Below are 12,910 nucleotides of genomic sequence, written 5' to 3'. Positions count from 1 at the left end.
ATTTCTACCTAAGCGCCCGATCCACAAAGCACTTACCTAGAAATTTTCGGGTGTGTAACTTAAATTCAGTCCCATTTAAATTGGGCGCGCTCCCGCGCCAGACGTACTGCGCATGCTCGTGATGTCATTTTCCCGACGTGCATAGCGCGAAATTACGTTACGCCGAGCTTCGTGAATCGCGCCGGGTCAAAAAAATTGCGGGAAAAAAATAAAAATAAAAATAACAGCGTCGCGGGTAAGAAGGGTCTACTTTTACAAGGTGTAAACAGTTTACACTTTGTAAAAGCAGCCCTAATTTTACACATGCAACTTAATACTTACGGAGAAAAAACGAAGCGTAAAAGCTTTGTGGATCTCCGTAAGTGCTAATTTGCATACCCGAAGCAGCATTTCGACACGAAATGCCCCCAGCGGCGGATGCGGTACTGCATCCTAAGATCCGGCAGTGTAAGTCCCTTACACATGTCGGATCTTCTGCCTATCTTTTGGAAACTGATTCTGTGGATCAGTTCCAAAAATAGAAACAGGGATACGACGGCGTATCAGTAGATACGCCGCCGTATCCCTTTTGAGGATCTGGCCCAGAGATTCTTAAAGACGTGCCTCCCGTCCCATCCTAATTTGTTTTTTAGGAGGCCCAAAGATTTGAGGAGCGTTATTGCCCCAAGTAGGGTGAAGAAGAGTAAGAACAAAGGGTTGAATAGCCTTTGGACCACCATCTTTGACCAAAAGGACAGCTACAGGTGTGGGGCAAATGTGGGAACTGTGTACACATGTCACAGAAAAAAAGATGTGATGGAGGTAGACGGGAGGAGCCACATGATAAAGCAATTTATCAATTGTGGCACCCCATATGTCATCTATGGTCTACTCTGTCCATGTGGCCTTTTGTAAATTGGTTGTACATCTCGACCCATGAGGACTAGGATGAATGAACATAGAAGTAGCATCCTGACAGAGAAAGATAAATGTTCAGTACCCAGACATTTCAAGGAGGTCCATGATGGCAGTATAGATGGTCTTAAAGTGTTTGGCATAGAAGCCATATCAAGCAATCTAGATAGTGGCAAGAAGTATCAGATTTTATGTAGGAGAGAGGCCTTCTGGAATTTTAGTTTGAAAATTATGGCCCCACAAGGCCTGAACGAAGAATTTGAGCTGCACAATATAGTGTGACCACAGTAAAGACATTCAGGCATTATAGTTGTAGGCTTAGACCTGTTCTCCTTTCCTTATATAGGAGTTGCCATTACACTCATTAAAAAAGGGACTAGGCCATGGTTCGTTGAGCTCTGGGCTATGTATATCATTAGTTGGTTTCCTACATGGGTGGGGTTTCTGTGGCAGATGTTGGTACTGCCAGATAGACCTCCCCCTATGAAAGTAGTGACAATAAGATGATTAGGATATTCTAGCTAAGTAGGCCTAAAGAGTTTTTAGGTTTCAGGTTTTATGTTAGGGAGCACATTTTTTGGTATTTTACTATTGTCCATGTTTTAAATGGGGGGCCTGTTTGTAACAATGTAATATTTCTGACTGGATCATTGCTCTGATTACAAGTGGGAAATTACCTCTCTCTAGACCTATGCGTTTTATTCCGTGGGTCTGGTGCACAATGGGTTGGTGCAATATGTGAATATAGAAGCAGCGCTGGTGACTTTCTTTGCATATGGCACGTACTCTTTTTATATACATGTATACATTTTATATCTATGGAAATCCTTTTTTATTTTTATATATGTATGCATCACCCTTGGGTGTTTTCTATACGTATGATTTTACCTATTTATTTATATATTTATTTATTAGAATAGATGGGTGGATAGACCTCCTATTGAAGAGTCTATGTCACAGTGTGTGCCTATATTCTTCACCTTTTGGGACCCACCAATTTCCAATTAACTAATCAGCTTCCGGGTTAGTATAGTCAAAGGTTTATATACGATAGTATGGGGGTTCCCACCCACTGCGCGCCCCTGATGTCCTTGGTTTATGTGTGTGGATGTGCTCTGGAGAATACCCGGCTGGCTATGTGTGCCCTTCCCTGTGTACATCTTTGATTTGCAGGCTCCTCCTTCCCCCCGTATGGTACCCATTTGCTCGTGGGGGTTTACACCTTCACTGTACGGGTGCGTGCGCACCATCAGATAATTTGGGAAGAGCACTTGGAGATAGACCGGAAGTAGCGGGTGAAACGCAAACACACCCGCACTTCCTGGTCGTATGGGCCTGCTACATGCGCGTGCACGCCCAGGAAAGGAAGTGACATCTCGGTGCGGGCTGGAACGCAGGAGGCACCTGCACCTGCACTTCCTGGTTGCGTTCCAATGGGTACACGGGATGATTGGGGGCATCTAATCCTTTAGGATGCCCGCTGTCTGTGGTTCTACCGCTGCCCCTGGTGATTCGCGATGAGGAGCTGGCTTGGGGTAAGGACCTTATCTATTGTTTGGCCGTGTGTGGAGTGGTTTGCGGTTCACTGTGCCCCCCCTGTCCCCCTCCCTTCCTCCCTCCCAGACCACCGAGGAATTTTCATTGCAGCTGGTCCCGGTGTACTAGAGGGGGTGTATGGGGACACGTTTTGGATAGCTAAAGAGGGTGGGTTGCCATGGTGTTTTCACTTTGGCTACGATATCTTGACTCACCTTTTAGGGAGTGAGACTGTGGGAGATCTATCCATGTGGGTGGGTGGGTGTGGTACGCTGGGAGGGGCGGGGCCTGCCAATCGATGGCCACCTGAGCTGGGGCCTTCTCTGCACATGTAAGTACACACACACGTATACAGTATAAGTGAGGACAGACAGGAGAGAGCTATCACCACTTAGGCTCTGAGAAAGGGGGTACGCCCCAGAAACACGTAAGTCGTCTACAGGTCTGAGGTTCCACTGGCAGGTGCCGTGAGCTGTCTGAAAAAGCGCTTATTTAAGCTTTCTTTGTGAGTAAGACCATTGTTTTTGTTCTGTTTTTAATTAAAAAAATAGTGGTAATGCACTAGGTCGGTGCGCCCTCCCTTCTTTTCTTTTTCTTTAGCTTTATGAACACCCTTTGTTCTGAGGAGGGCTGCAAGACAATAGACTTTGCTGTGAGATAATACTACACCACCCGGGTGATGGAAAGTGTCTGTACAAGTGGTGCACTTTTCTGCACTAGATTTGTGTGAATTTCTGTATGTGTTCAGCTGCTAAATTTAAGTAAGGGTTGGTGTTTTCACTGTGCACTGACTTTTTTTTTTTTTTATTGTTTTTCTTCAGATCTTAACCATTCCTTACTCTAGCTAAATGAAAAAAAAAAGTCTTTAACCACTTGCCTATGAGACACTTACACCCCCTTCCTGCCCAAGCCATTTTTCAGCTTCCAGCCATTTTTGTCGCACTTTAAATGACAATTGCGTTGTAATTGGAAACGAAAAATGATGAGGACAGTCGCACTCCAATCCAACGTAGCTTTATTGTAAAAAAACTGGAAACAGGCACTACAAATCACAGCCACGGAACCTAGGACAGCTGACGCGTTTCACATTAACGTTAGTGTTTACTCAAAACTCAATTGCATGGTCATGTAACACTGTACCCCAATTTTTTTTTTATAATTTTCTTCACACAAATAGAGCTTTCTTTTGTTGGTATTTAATCACTGCTGTTTTTTTTTTTTTTTAACTAAGTAATTTTTCGCCTTCACTGATGTGCGCTGATGAGGCGGCACTGATAGGCTCTAATAGGCTGAGTTGGTGGGCACTGATGAGGCGGCATTGGTTATGTGGAACTGAAGTGGAGGCACTAATATGCCGCACTTATGGGCACTAATATGTGGAATTGATGGGCACGGTTAGGTGGTACTAGTGGGCACTGATAGGCGGCACTGGTGGGCACTGATAGGCAGCATGGATAGGCGGTACTGATGGGCATTGACAGCACTGATGGGCATTGATTGACAGCACTAATAGGTGTCACTGATGGCCAGCACTGATTGGCATTGCTAATGGGCACTGATTGGTGCCACTGGTGGGCACTGATTGGTGCCACTGGTGGGCAATGATTGCTGGAAATGGTGGGCACTGATTGGTGACACTTAAACTTTTAAGCTGTAATCAGGGCACTGATGATCAGTGCCCTGATTACATTCCTACATGTCCCCCTGTGAGGAGATGCCGCTGATCGGCTCTCTTTGCCACACACTCTGTCAGTGTGAGGTGAGGAGAGCTGATTACTGGCATCTCCATGTTTACATGTGACCGGCTGTGATTGGACACAGCCGGTCACATGGTAAAAGAGCCACGCCGCTCTGCGCGCCCGTTCTGGAACAACGTCATATGACGTCCACCCAGATCGAGAGCCGCACCGCCCCGCCATCATTTGACAGTGGGCGGGCAGCAAGCCGTTAAATATTTGTAAAGAAATCTCTTCCATCTCCTCCATCTCAAATCTCTTCTGGAACACCCCAAAGTCCTATTCAAATGGCTCTTTCATTTGCTGATGGACCTCTGTAGAAGGGGATTTACAGTTTTCTCTTAAAATTGTTCAGCAGAAAGTCTCTCTTTACCACTGAATATTTTATTTTATCTCAACACAGCATATCACTTCTTTCTCTCTTGCGAAAAAGGAATGTGTCGGAAAAGATATAGGACAGCTGCTATTGCTGCCTTAGTTTTGAATATATATGCTTCTACATATTTTTTGTTAAAAAAAATGCAATGAGCATATATTGATTGGTTTGCGCAAAAGTTATAGCGTCTGCAAACTATGGGAAAGATTTTTGCCATTTTTATGGCATTTTTATTATTATAATTTTTTTTACTAGTAATGACGGTGATCTGTGATTTTGAGACAGATCGGAGACTTTTAACACTTTTTTGGGACCATTGGCATTGGCATTTATACAGCGATCAGTGCCATAAAAATGCACTGATTACTGTGTAAATGTCACTGGCAGGGAAGAGGTTAACACTAGGGGGCAATCAAGGGGTTAAATATGTGTTCCCTCTGCATGTTCTAACTGTGTGGGGATGTGAGTGACTAGGAGTGATGCCCTACTTCGTAGGAAGAAACGATAGGGCTCCTCTCCTCTGACAGCACAGGGATTTGTGTGTTTACAAATCCCTGCGCTGGCACCCTCTGGTGGCCAAAAAATTGTAGGAAGTAACCGTATGGTATTTTGACAAGCAGTGCCATTGTGCCGCAGTATATACATGGCCGGTAACTGGTTAAAGTGGTTATAAAGCCTAAACATTGTTTACCTCAGTGCTTTAACTGGGCCGGAACGCGGCGGTACTCAGTACCGCCACTTCCAAAAATGGCCCTGGAGAGTACCAGCACCTCTCCGTGCGCCCAGTACGTGGGTTTCCCGTACCGGAACGCAGTGGCGTATCGTACCGGGCGCAACATTGGGGGAGGGCACAAAATACCGGCGTCCGTGTCGCTCTCGCTGCCGTTTTTTTTTTTTCTTTGATGAAGTCGACTTCAATACAGTAGGCGGCAGCCATACAAAAGCCCTGTGATTGGCCGGACAGGGTCATGTGCGGCCGCACGCTGTGGAATTCTGGGACATGTAGTCATGATGTGAGGCTCGCATCATGAGTCATGATCCGAGCCTCGCATCATGACTACATGTCCCAGAATTCCACAGCGTACGGCGGCACATGACCCTGTTTGGCCAATCACAGGGCATTTGTGTTGCGAGCGCCCTGCAAATCATCGACGGAGGCGGAGCTGGTCACGTGTGGATGCGGCTGTTTGTGACCACTTGCTGGAGTCCCGCCTCTCAGCCTAGGGCGCTTTGTATTTCTGAGGTCTCTGTCACCATCTCCTTAAGCCATTCTCCTCTGTCAAACCACCTCCTCTGTCAGCCATCCTCCTCTATGTCAGGCAGCCCACACCCCCTTTGTCAGCCCACCCATCCTCTGTCAGCCCACCCCTCCTCTGTCAGCCCACAGCCCACCCCCTCTGTCAGCCCACCCCCCCTCTGTCAGCATCCACCCCCTCTCAGCCCACTCCTCCTCTGCCAACCCATCTCCCCTCTGTCAGCCTACCCCCCTCTGTCAGCCCACCCCCCCTCTGTCAGCACCCACCCCCTCTCAGCCCACTCCTCCTCTGCCTACCCCCCTCTGTCAGCCCACCCCCCCCTCTGTCAGCCCCCACCCCCCCCTGTCAGCCCACCCCCCTCTGTCAGCCCACCCACCTCTCTGTCAGCCCATCCCCTCCTCTGTCAGCTCCCCTCTGTCAGCCCCCATCCCCTCTCAGCCCACTCCTCTCTGTCAGTCCACTCCTCCTCTGTCAGCCCACCCCCCTCTCTGTCAGCCCACCCCTCCTCTATCAGCCCATCCTCCCTTTGTCAGCCCACCCCCTCTCTGTCAGCCACAGCAGGGAGCCAGGCTAGCCACCTGCAGCAGGGTGCATTGTGCCAGCCACCCACCGACCCACAGCAGGGAGCCAGGCCAGACACCCACCCACCCACAGCAGGGAGCACCGTGCAAGCCAGCCACTGACCCACAGCATGGGGCCAGACCAGCCACCCACAGCAGGGTGCACCGTGCAAGCCATCCACTGACCCACAGCATGGAGCCAGACCAGCCACCCAACCACAGCAGGGAGCACCATGCAAGCCAGCCACTGACCCACAGCAGGGAGCCAGGCCAGACACCCACCCACCCACAGCAGGGAGCACCGTGCAAGCCAGCCACTGACCCACAGCAGGGAGCCAGGCCAGCCACCCAACCACAGCAGGGAGCACCATGCAAGCCAGCCACTGACCCACAGCAGGGAGCCAGCCCAGACACCAACATGTGCCAGCTAGCCACCCACAGGAACCAGCCACAGAGGATGTGGGAGCCAGCTACAGCTACAGCACCCACAGTTAAGGTAAGAGTAGCGCTACAATTTTATTTCTACTTTGTGAGAGGTTGGGCAGGGGTGAGAGTCATGGCACACAGAGGGGGTCCCATTAGACTCTGTTGTAGTCTCTAATGGGGCCTAGAGGGGGGACACTTTCTAATAGATTGTCCATGGGACACTGTTAGAAAAAGACCCCCCTCCAGGTCCCATTAGATTCTGCTGTTAAACATTTTTTTTTTTTAAGGTAGTACTTTGTACAAATTGAAGTCCAACATGCCTGTCTGCCTGATGCCATTGCCAAAAGCCCCCTCCTGCTGCGGCCTGCAATAATTTGATCAATAACAGAGCTTCATGATCTATACCCTCAGGGCTTTCAGCATGTAAGGGGTTAAATGATTAATCCAGTGTAATGCATCCTTCAGGGCTCTCAGCATGTAAGGGGTTAAATGATTGCAAGATTAATCATTTAATCCCTTACAGTAAGGGGTTTAATGATTAATCCTGCAATAATTTAACCCCTTACATGCTGAAAGCCCTGAAGGATGCATTACACTGGATTAATCATTTAACCCCCTACATGCTGAAAGCCCTGAGAGGGATACATTACATAGGATTAAGGATGAGCTCCAGAGTGTTCGCACAGTGCACGTGCAGAGCCCATTTTGTTCAATACCCTTTTGCACATTTTATTTATGTTCAGTAGCTCTTTCTACAGTAGCTCTTTTTCAGGGTACTTTCTAAGGGTATTTTCATGTTCAGTATTGGGGGGGGGGGGAGCACCGGCGCCTCTTTTGGCCCACTTAAAGCACTGGTTTACCTTAATGCATTCCTTGCATTATGGTAAAAAATGTTTGGACATTAGTATCCCCCCTCACCCACCTTGTACTTACCTGAGCCCTCGTTCAGTCCAGCATTGTGCATGTCTGAAGCTCTTCTGTCCCTCACTTTCTGGTTTCGCTGTCTTTGCTGAGGCAGCAGGAGCCAATGCTATTAATTAAATCCAGTGACCAGGGGGTGGGTCGAGTCATGCTGTCTGTGGCTATAGATGCAGGACTCTGAAGCAAGGCTGCATTAGTGCCCCCATAGAAAGTGGCTTTCTATGGGGGCATTCAGCGGAAGGGAGGAGCCAGAAGCACAGCCAATTTATTTATTTTTTTACATTTACATGAACTACTTTAAAGTTCTTATCTTTTGAAAGATTTAATTTTTGATCTGGGTACTGTGTATTGATTATTATTATCATTCACAGGATAAATGAATCCAAACAATCAGTTTAATTTTGGCAGTCAGAAAAATGTTAAAATTCATACTTTCCATATTACCATCTGCCCATTTTAGACTTTTCAGTCTGTGTTGTGCAGTAAACACTAAAGAGAAAATAAACCAGAAGCAATAATTGTAATGACATGCAATGAGAGAATCCTTTCCACCATGTTTTACTATTTCTTCATGGTGATAAAGCCCCCGTCTGTTATAATTTCATAACAGTCTATATCCTCATTAATGCTTTATTAAATATATATTTAAATTGTGCACGCCAACTAACCATGTAATCACACATGGGATCCTGTAACATGTTTATGCAAATTTTGAGTTTTTAAAGCTTTTGGCTTTCAAAAGGTACCACTGTCATTGAAAATCTCACACAAGATGCAATAAAACTGATTTTTTTTATTAGAGAAGCGAAATTCAGAAATCTTGCATTTAAATATCAATTAGTAATACAATGGACTGGTTTAAGAATCTGTCATTTCTAAAGTCAAGGAATCTCTCAAACATTGTCTTTAGTCATACCCCTACAAATATGTGCAGCTAATACATAGGGCCTCTACAATTTAATCTCTTGTGCTTTATATTTTTTTCAGTGGTTGTGACTTTAGCACAATTAGGGTGCAGTAGCAAACTGTGGTATACATTTGGATTTTGTTTTAAACACAATACTGGTGATCAGAAAGGCACTTAGTGTATGAAAGTTTTAAAAATAAAAATCTTGAGCAAGTAAACATCAATATAATAGTTGGCCCATTTGATCATAAAATTACGTAGAATACAACAATCTACATTATTCTTTGTGTCAGCCAGTGAAAAGTGTGGGATGCTCTCTTATTAAAATTGTCCCACATGTTTTGCATATTGCCACCAGCCTGTTTTAATTGGTTTATGTTATGATTTGAACACCGCAAAGAGAGAGAAACCAATAGCATCAAGAGGTGCTATAAAGTTCAGCACTCCATTGCTTTTACTGGAAAACAGAGGACCAAACTTTTATCCTCTTTAATGTAACATGTGTACTTGTGGCCGCTTCTCACAAAGCACTGAGATAGCTGATGTGAAGAAGGCAGATGATCATCCACATGGGTACTGTGCTGCAGTAATTGGGCGCCATCTTGGTGCAAGTGCGCTAGACAGAATTCCTTTCACTGCCAGAGAGGCCTGAAACACTGTTACAGGCGACTCGGGGACTGAAGGGGATAGAGTTGCAATACAGTTCATAGGCACATGAGGTGACAAAAAGTAGGACTATTCGCTTCCTTTGGTTCCATTGTAATCTGCATCTCGAATTTCTGCATCTTCTTCAGCTCCATCAGCCATGCTCTCTACCGCTCTTCTGTTCCCCGCGGATCTTCGAGGAGGGGCGAATGATGCTGGCTCATTACCCCGTCTGCCAGGAAAAGGAAAGACAATCAAGCATTTACAATGGTATTTTCCCTGTCTCCAGCAATGATGAAATATTTAAAGGATTGTCATTAGTTGATTTTTTATTAATTTTTTACATCAGAATTTCACTGACCAGCAGAAAAGTAAGTGCCGGTATTAATTTCAGGTTGTCTACATACTATTTTATGTGTTTTACGGCGCTGTAAAAGGCATTTCTAACTCCAACAGTGCAATTAATATTTTGCCAAATTACTGCTTAAGGCTCCATGCACACTGGCTTAAAAAAAAAGTTGCTTCTACTGAAGTTTTATGTTCTGCCTGTAGAAGCAGCTCAATGTTATCCTATGTGTCCATACACATTAGGACGTTCAAAGGCATATTTTTAGTTTAAAGGGGCTGTAAAGGTTAGTTTTTTATTTTCTAAATAGGTTCCTTTAAGCTAGTGCATTGTTGGTTCACTTACGTTTTCTTTCGATTTCCCTTCTAAATGTTTTTTTTCTTTGTCTGAATTTCTCACTTCCTGTTCCTCCTCAGTAAACTTGCCCCCATCATCCGAGCCATTCTGGGTGGGAGTTAGTCAGGGTGCTCGCCCCCTCCCTTGGGACTACATCCCTGCAGGGAGATGCTGTGAACACAGGGATGTAGTCCCAAGGGAGGGGGCGAGCACGCTGACTAACCCCCAGCCAGAACGGCTCGGATGATGGGGGCATTCTTACTGAGGAGGAACAGGAAGTGAGAAATTCAGACAAAGAAAAAAAACATTAAGAAGGGAAATCGAAGGAAAAGGTAAGTGAACAAACAATGCACTAGCTTAAAGGAACCTATTTAGAAAATAAAAAACAAACCTTTACAACCCCTTTAATGTTCAGAGGCAGGAAAAAAAACTGCTTATTCGCGTTTCTGATTTGGAGCTTAGAGGTAGAAAAAAAAAACATTAAACTCTCCTAAACTCGTCTAAACTTTGTACAAAAAATGCTCTATATGCAAGTTTTTTACTCCAAAGTGAACAGATGCTTTTTTAAGCCCAATGTGCATGGAGCCATAAGAGGGTGCAGGTCACATCACCAAAAGGGCACTATATTTTGACTATATGTAACCTTAGTTGGATAGGCTTGCCTAATGACACTTACTTTTCTTTCAATTAATATCTACTGTAAATAGTAAAGGACAGGTTAATGAGACATTATAGCCCTTGTGCAGTGCCACTGTTAAGCAAACACAGTTTTTATGTTTAGCATCGTTTATACTTCCCAGAATCTCATGTCTCCTATAAAGTATCTTTTATTAGCAGTGTGATGTTCTTGTATGGCTGCTATTCTAAATTCATGGGGTTTAATAGACTAATCATTGTTAGTAGATTGGTATCATTGTTAATTCATGATCTTAATGTACATCAACATTTTCAGTGATCAGTAAAATGTCCTTTAAGATGACATCTCCTTTAAATATTTTGATCCACATCTGAGAATGAAAAAAATAGCCCTCCTACGCATTACATATTTTCCTGTAAGAAGACAGATGTGGATTAGTAAATGAACATAGGCTTTGACCGTGACATTTAGGCTATAATGATTTAGTTCTGTATGTTAAGTTCCAAGGATAATTTTCTGCATGCAGTTTGTATTTAATTACAGTCATGTTACAAGGTTGAACATGCAATGGTGTCTCCAATGCAGTTAAATCGTACACAGTAAGTTGGAAATGCCATTATAAATCAAGCATTATATACTTTTTATTAATATTAATTTTGAAGTCAGCGTCTTATGTGTCTGGGAACTATCAGCAGTGTTTGCAGTTTTCATTTTTTTTAGAGCACATATATTATTTGTGGCCTTGTACTTTACTGAATATTTGGCTTTGGTTAATGCCATCCATGTAGAACCCCAGCAGAAATCTACATGAAGCAAGATCACAGTGTTTTAGAGCAGACAGTTTGTGTGGAAACAATATTATTACATCTTCGCTGCATGCCACCATTTCCCAGCAGTAGAAATATTTGATAGATTTGATGCCTTCTGTTTATAGCTGAAGTCCAGAAAATATATAAAAAAAAAACAGCATTTATTCCAGTTATGTATGAATAAAAAAGATATTTAAATGTATTTTTTCATAGAGAACATGGATTTTGTTTTACATAATTCATAAATCTGTCTTGTTATCAGAGCAATTTTCATACTGCTAGAGGGAGGATCAGCACTTGGAACCACCTTGTTCTCCATTGCTTTGCACAGGTCTGTCAGTCAACAATCTGAACATGCTTACAGGAAAAAAAAGCAGAGTGATTACCTCATTATTATGCTGCTTATCCTTCACTGTCTTGTCACAGGATGAAAGCAATATGGTGGCTAAGCTGCTTTGCAGTAGATAGGTTTAAAGCAGTTTATTCAACCAGGGTGCCCAGGTGCCCAGGTTCCCAGGCTTCTTCAGGGGTGCCTTGGCAAAATACCTAAAACTTGCCCAAAAATAGTACACAAGCCAGCAGGTGGATGAGGCCTGCCTTTTAGTTACACAAACTATTGGTTTTCATTATGCATCATTACAACCTTCCAGCCGCCAGAATCTTAACGACCAATGATGTCATTGGTTGATAACTGGAAGGTCATCACCCTACACAGCATCTTTGTTTGCCCCTTTCCTGCCCCTCTCTTTCAGCACTGGGGTCACATTAGCTGGGTGAAGGAGAGAAACTGAGGAAGAAGAGAAACATTGGAATACTAGTCAGTGCCAGTGTGCAAAGGTATATTTGCTTTGGAAGACTAAAGCCCCATACACACTATCGGTTTTCCTGCAGGTTTTTCTCTTCAGGTTTACCAAAACCATGTAGTGCAAGGGCCTGCCTGATTGCATACAAATTGAAACTCTTAAGGTTTGACCTCATATTAGATGGTTTTGGTAAACCTGAAGAGAAAAACCTGCAGGAAAACTGATAGAGTGTATGGGGCTTGAGTCACCTCTAACGCTGGGTGTCACTGCATTTTGTTTTAAGGTCAATATAGTTGTATTAGCGCACTTGTTACAAAAAGAAAATTAGTACTTTTCATGATATTTATTTTATTTGCACTAACATTCAAATTTTCTGGACAAGCTTTTGAAGTGTATCCCCTCCTTCAAGGTCCAAGCAGTACTGCTTGGACCTTGAGGAAGGGGATACACCCCAAATGCTTGTCCTGAAAATTTAGATGTTAGTGCAAATAAATAAAGTATCACAGACAGTACTCAACTGTTTTTGCTGCATTATTTAGAAATTAATTTAGTTTTTTATATTTTAGAATGGGGTGCCTTAAGATAGTGAATAATTTTTTATGATGCCTCGACTGAAAAAAGGTTGCGAAACACTGGCCTAGAGAAAGAATCTGGCTATGCGATCTTGCAAGGGTGCATTGATTATAACATTAGCTAAACACAGTTTTTTCCTTTGGCAGTTA

At 44.1% G+C, this 12,910-nt stretch overlaps 1 protein-coding gene across 1 annotated transcript in view; it reads right to left on the bottom strand.

Annotated features, from left to right (window-relative positions):
- Positions 1 to 8,478: 8,478 nt before the first annotated feature.
- The window catches only part of MYH11 (myosin heavy chain 11), a 149,435-nt gene continuing 145,003 nt past the window's right edge, over positions 8,479 to 12,910 (bottom strand). Inside the window, 1 exon segment of the mRNA XM_040356919.1 lies at positions 8,479 to 9,489. Coding sequence (XP_040212853.1) covers positions 9,348 to 9,489 — 142 coding nt within the window. The 3' untranslated portion in view covers positions 8,479 to 9,347.

Source organism: Rana temporaria, chromosome 6 (genome assembly GCF_905171775.1).
Source record: "Rana temporaria chromosome 6, aRanTem1.1, whole genome shotgun sequence".
Classification (NCBI taxonomy): domain Eukaryota; kingdom Metazoa; phylum Chordata; class Amphibia; order Anura; family Ranidae; genus Rana; species Rana temporaria.
The sequence above is the reverse complement of the archived record's forward strand: the minus strand, read 5'-3'. Positions and strand labels throughout refer to the sequence as shown.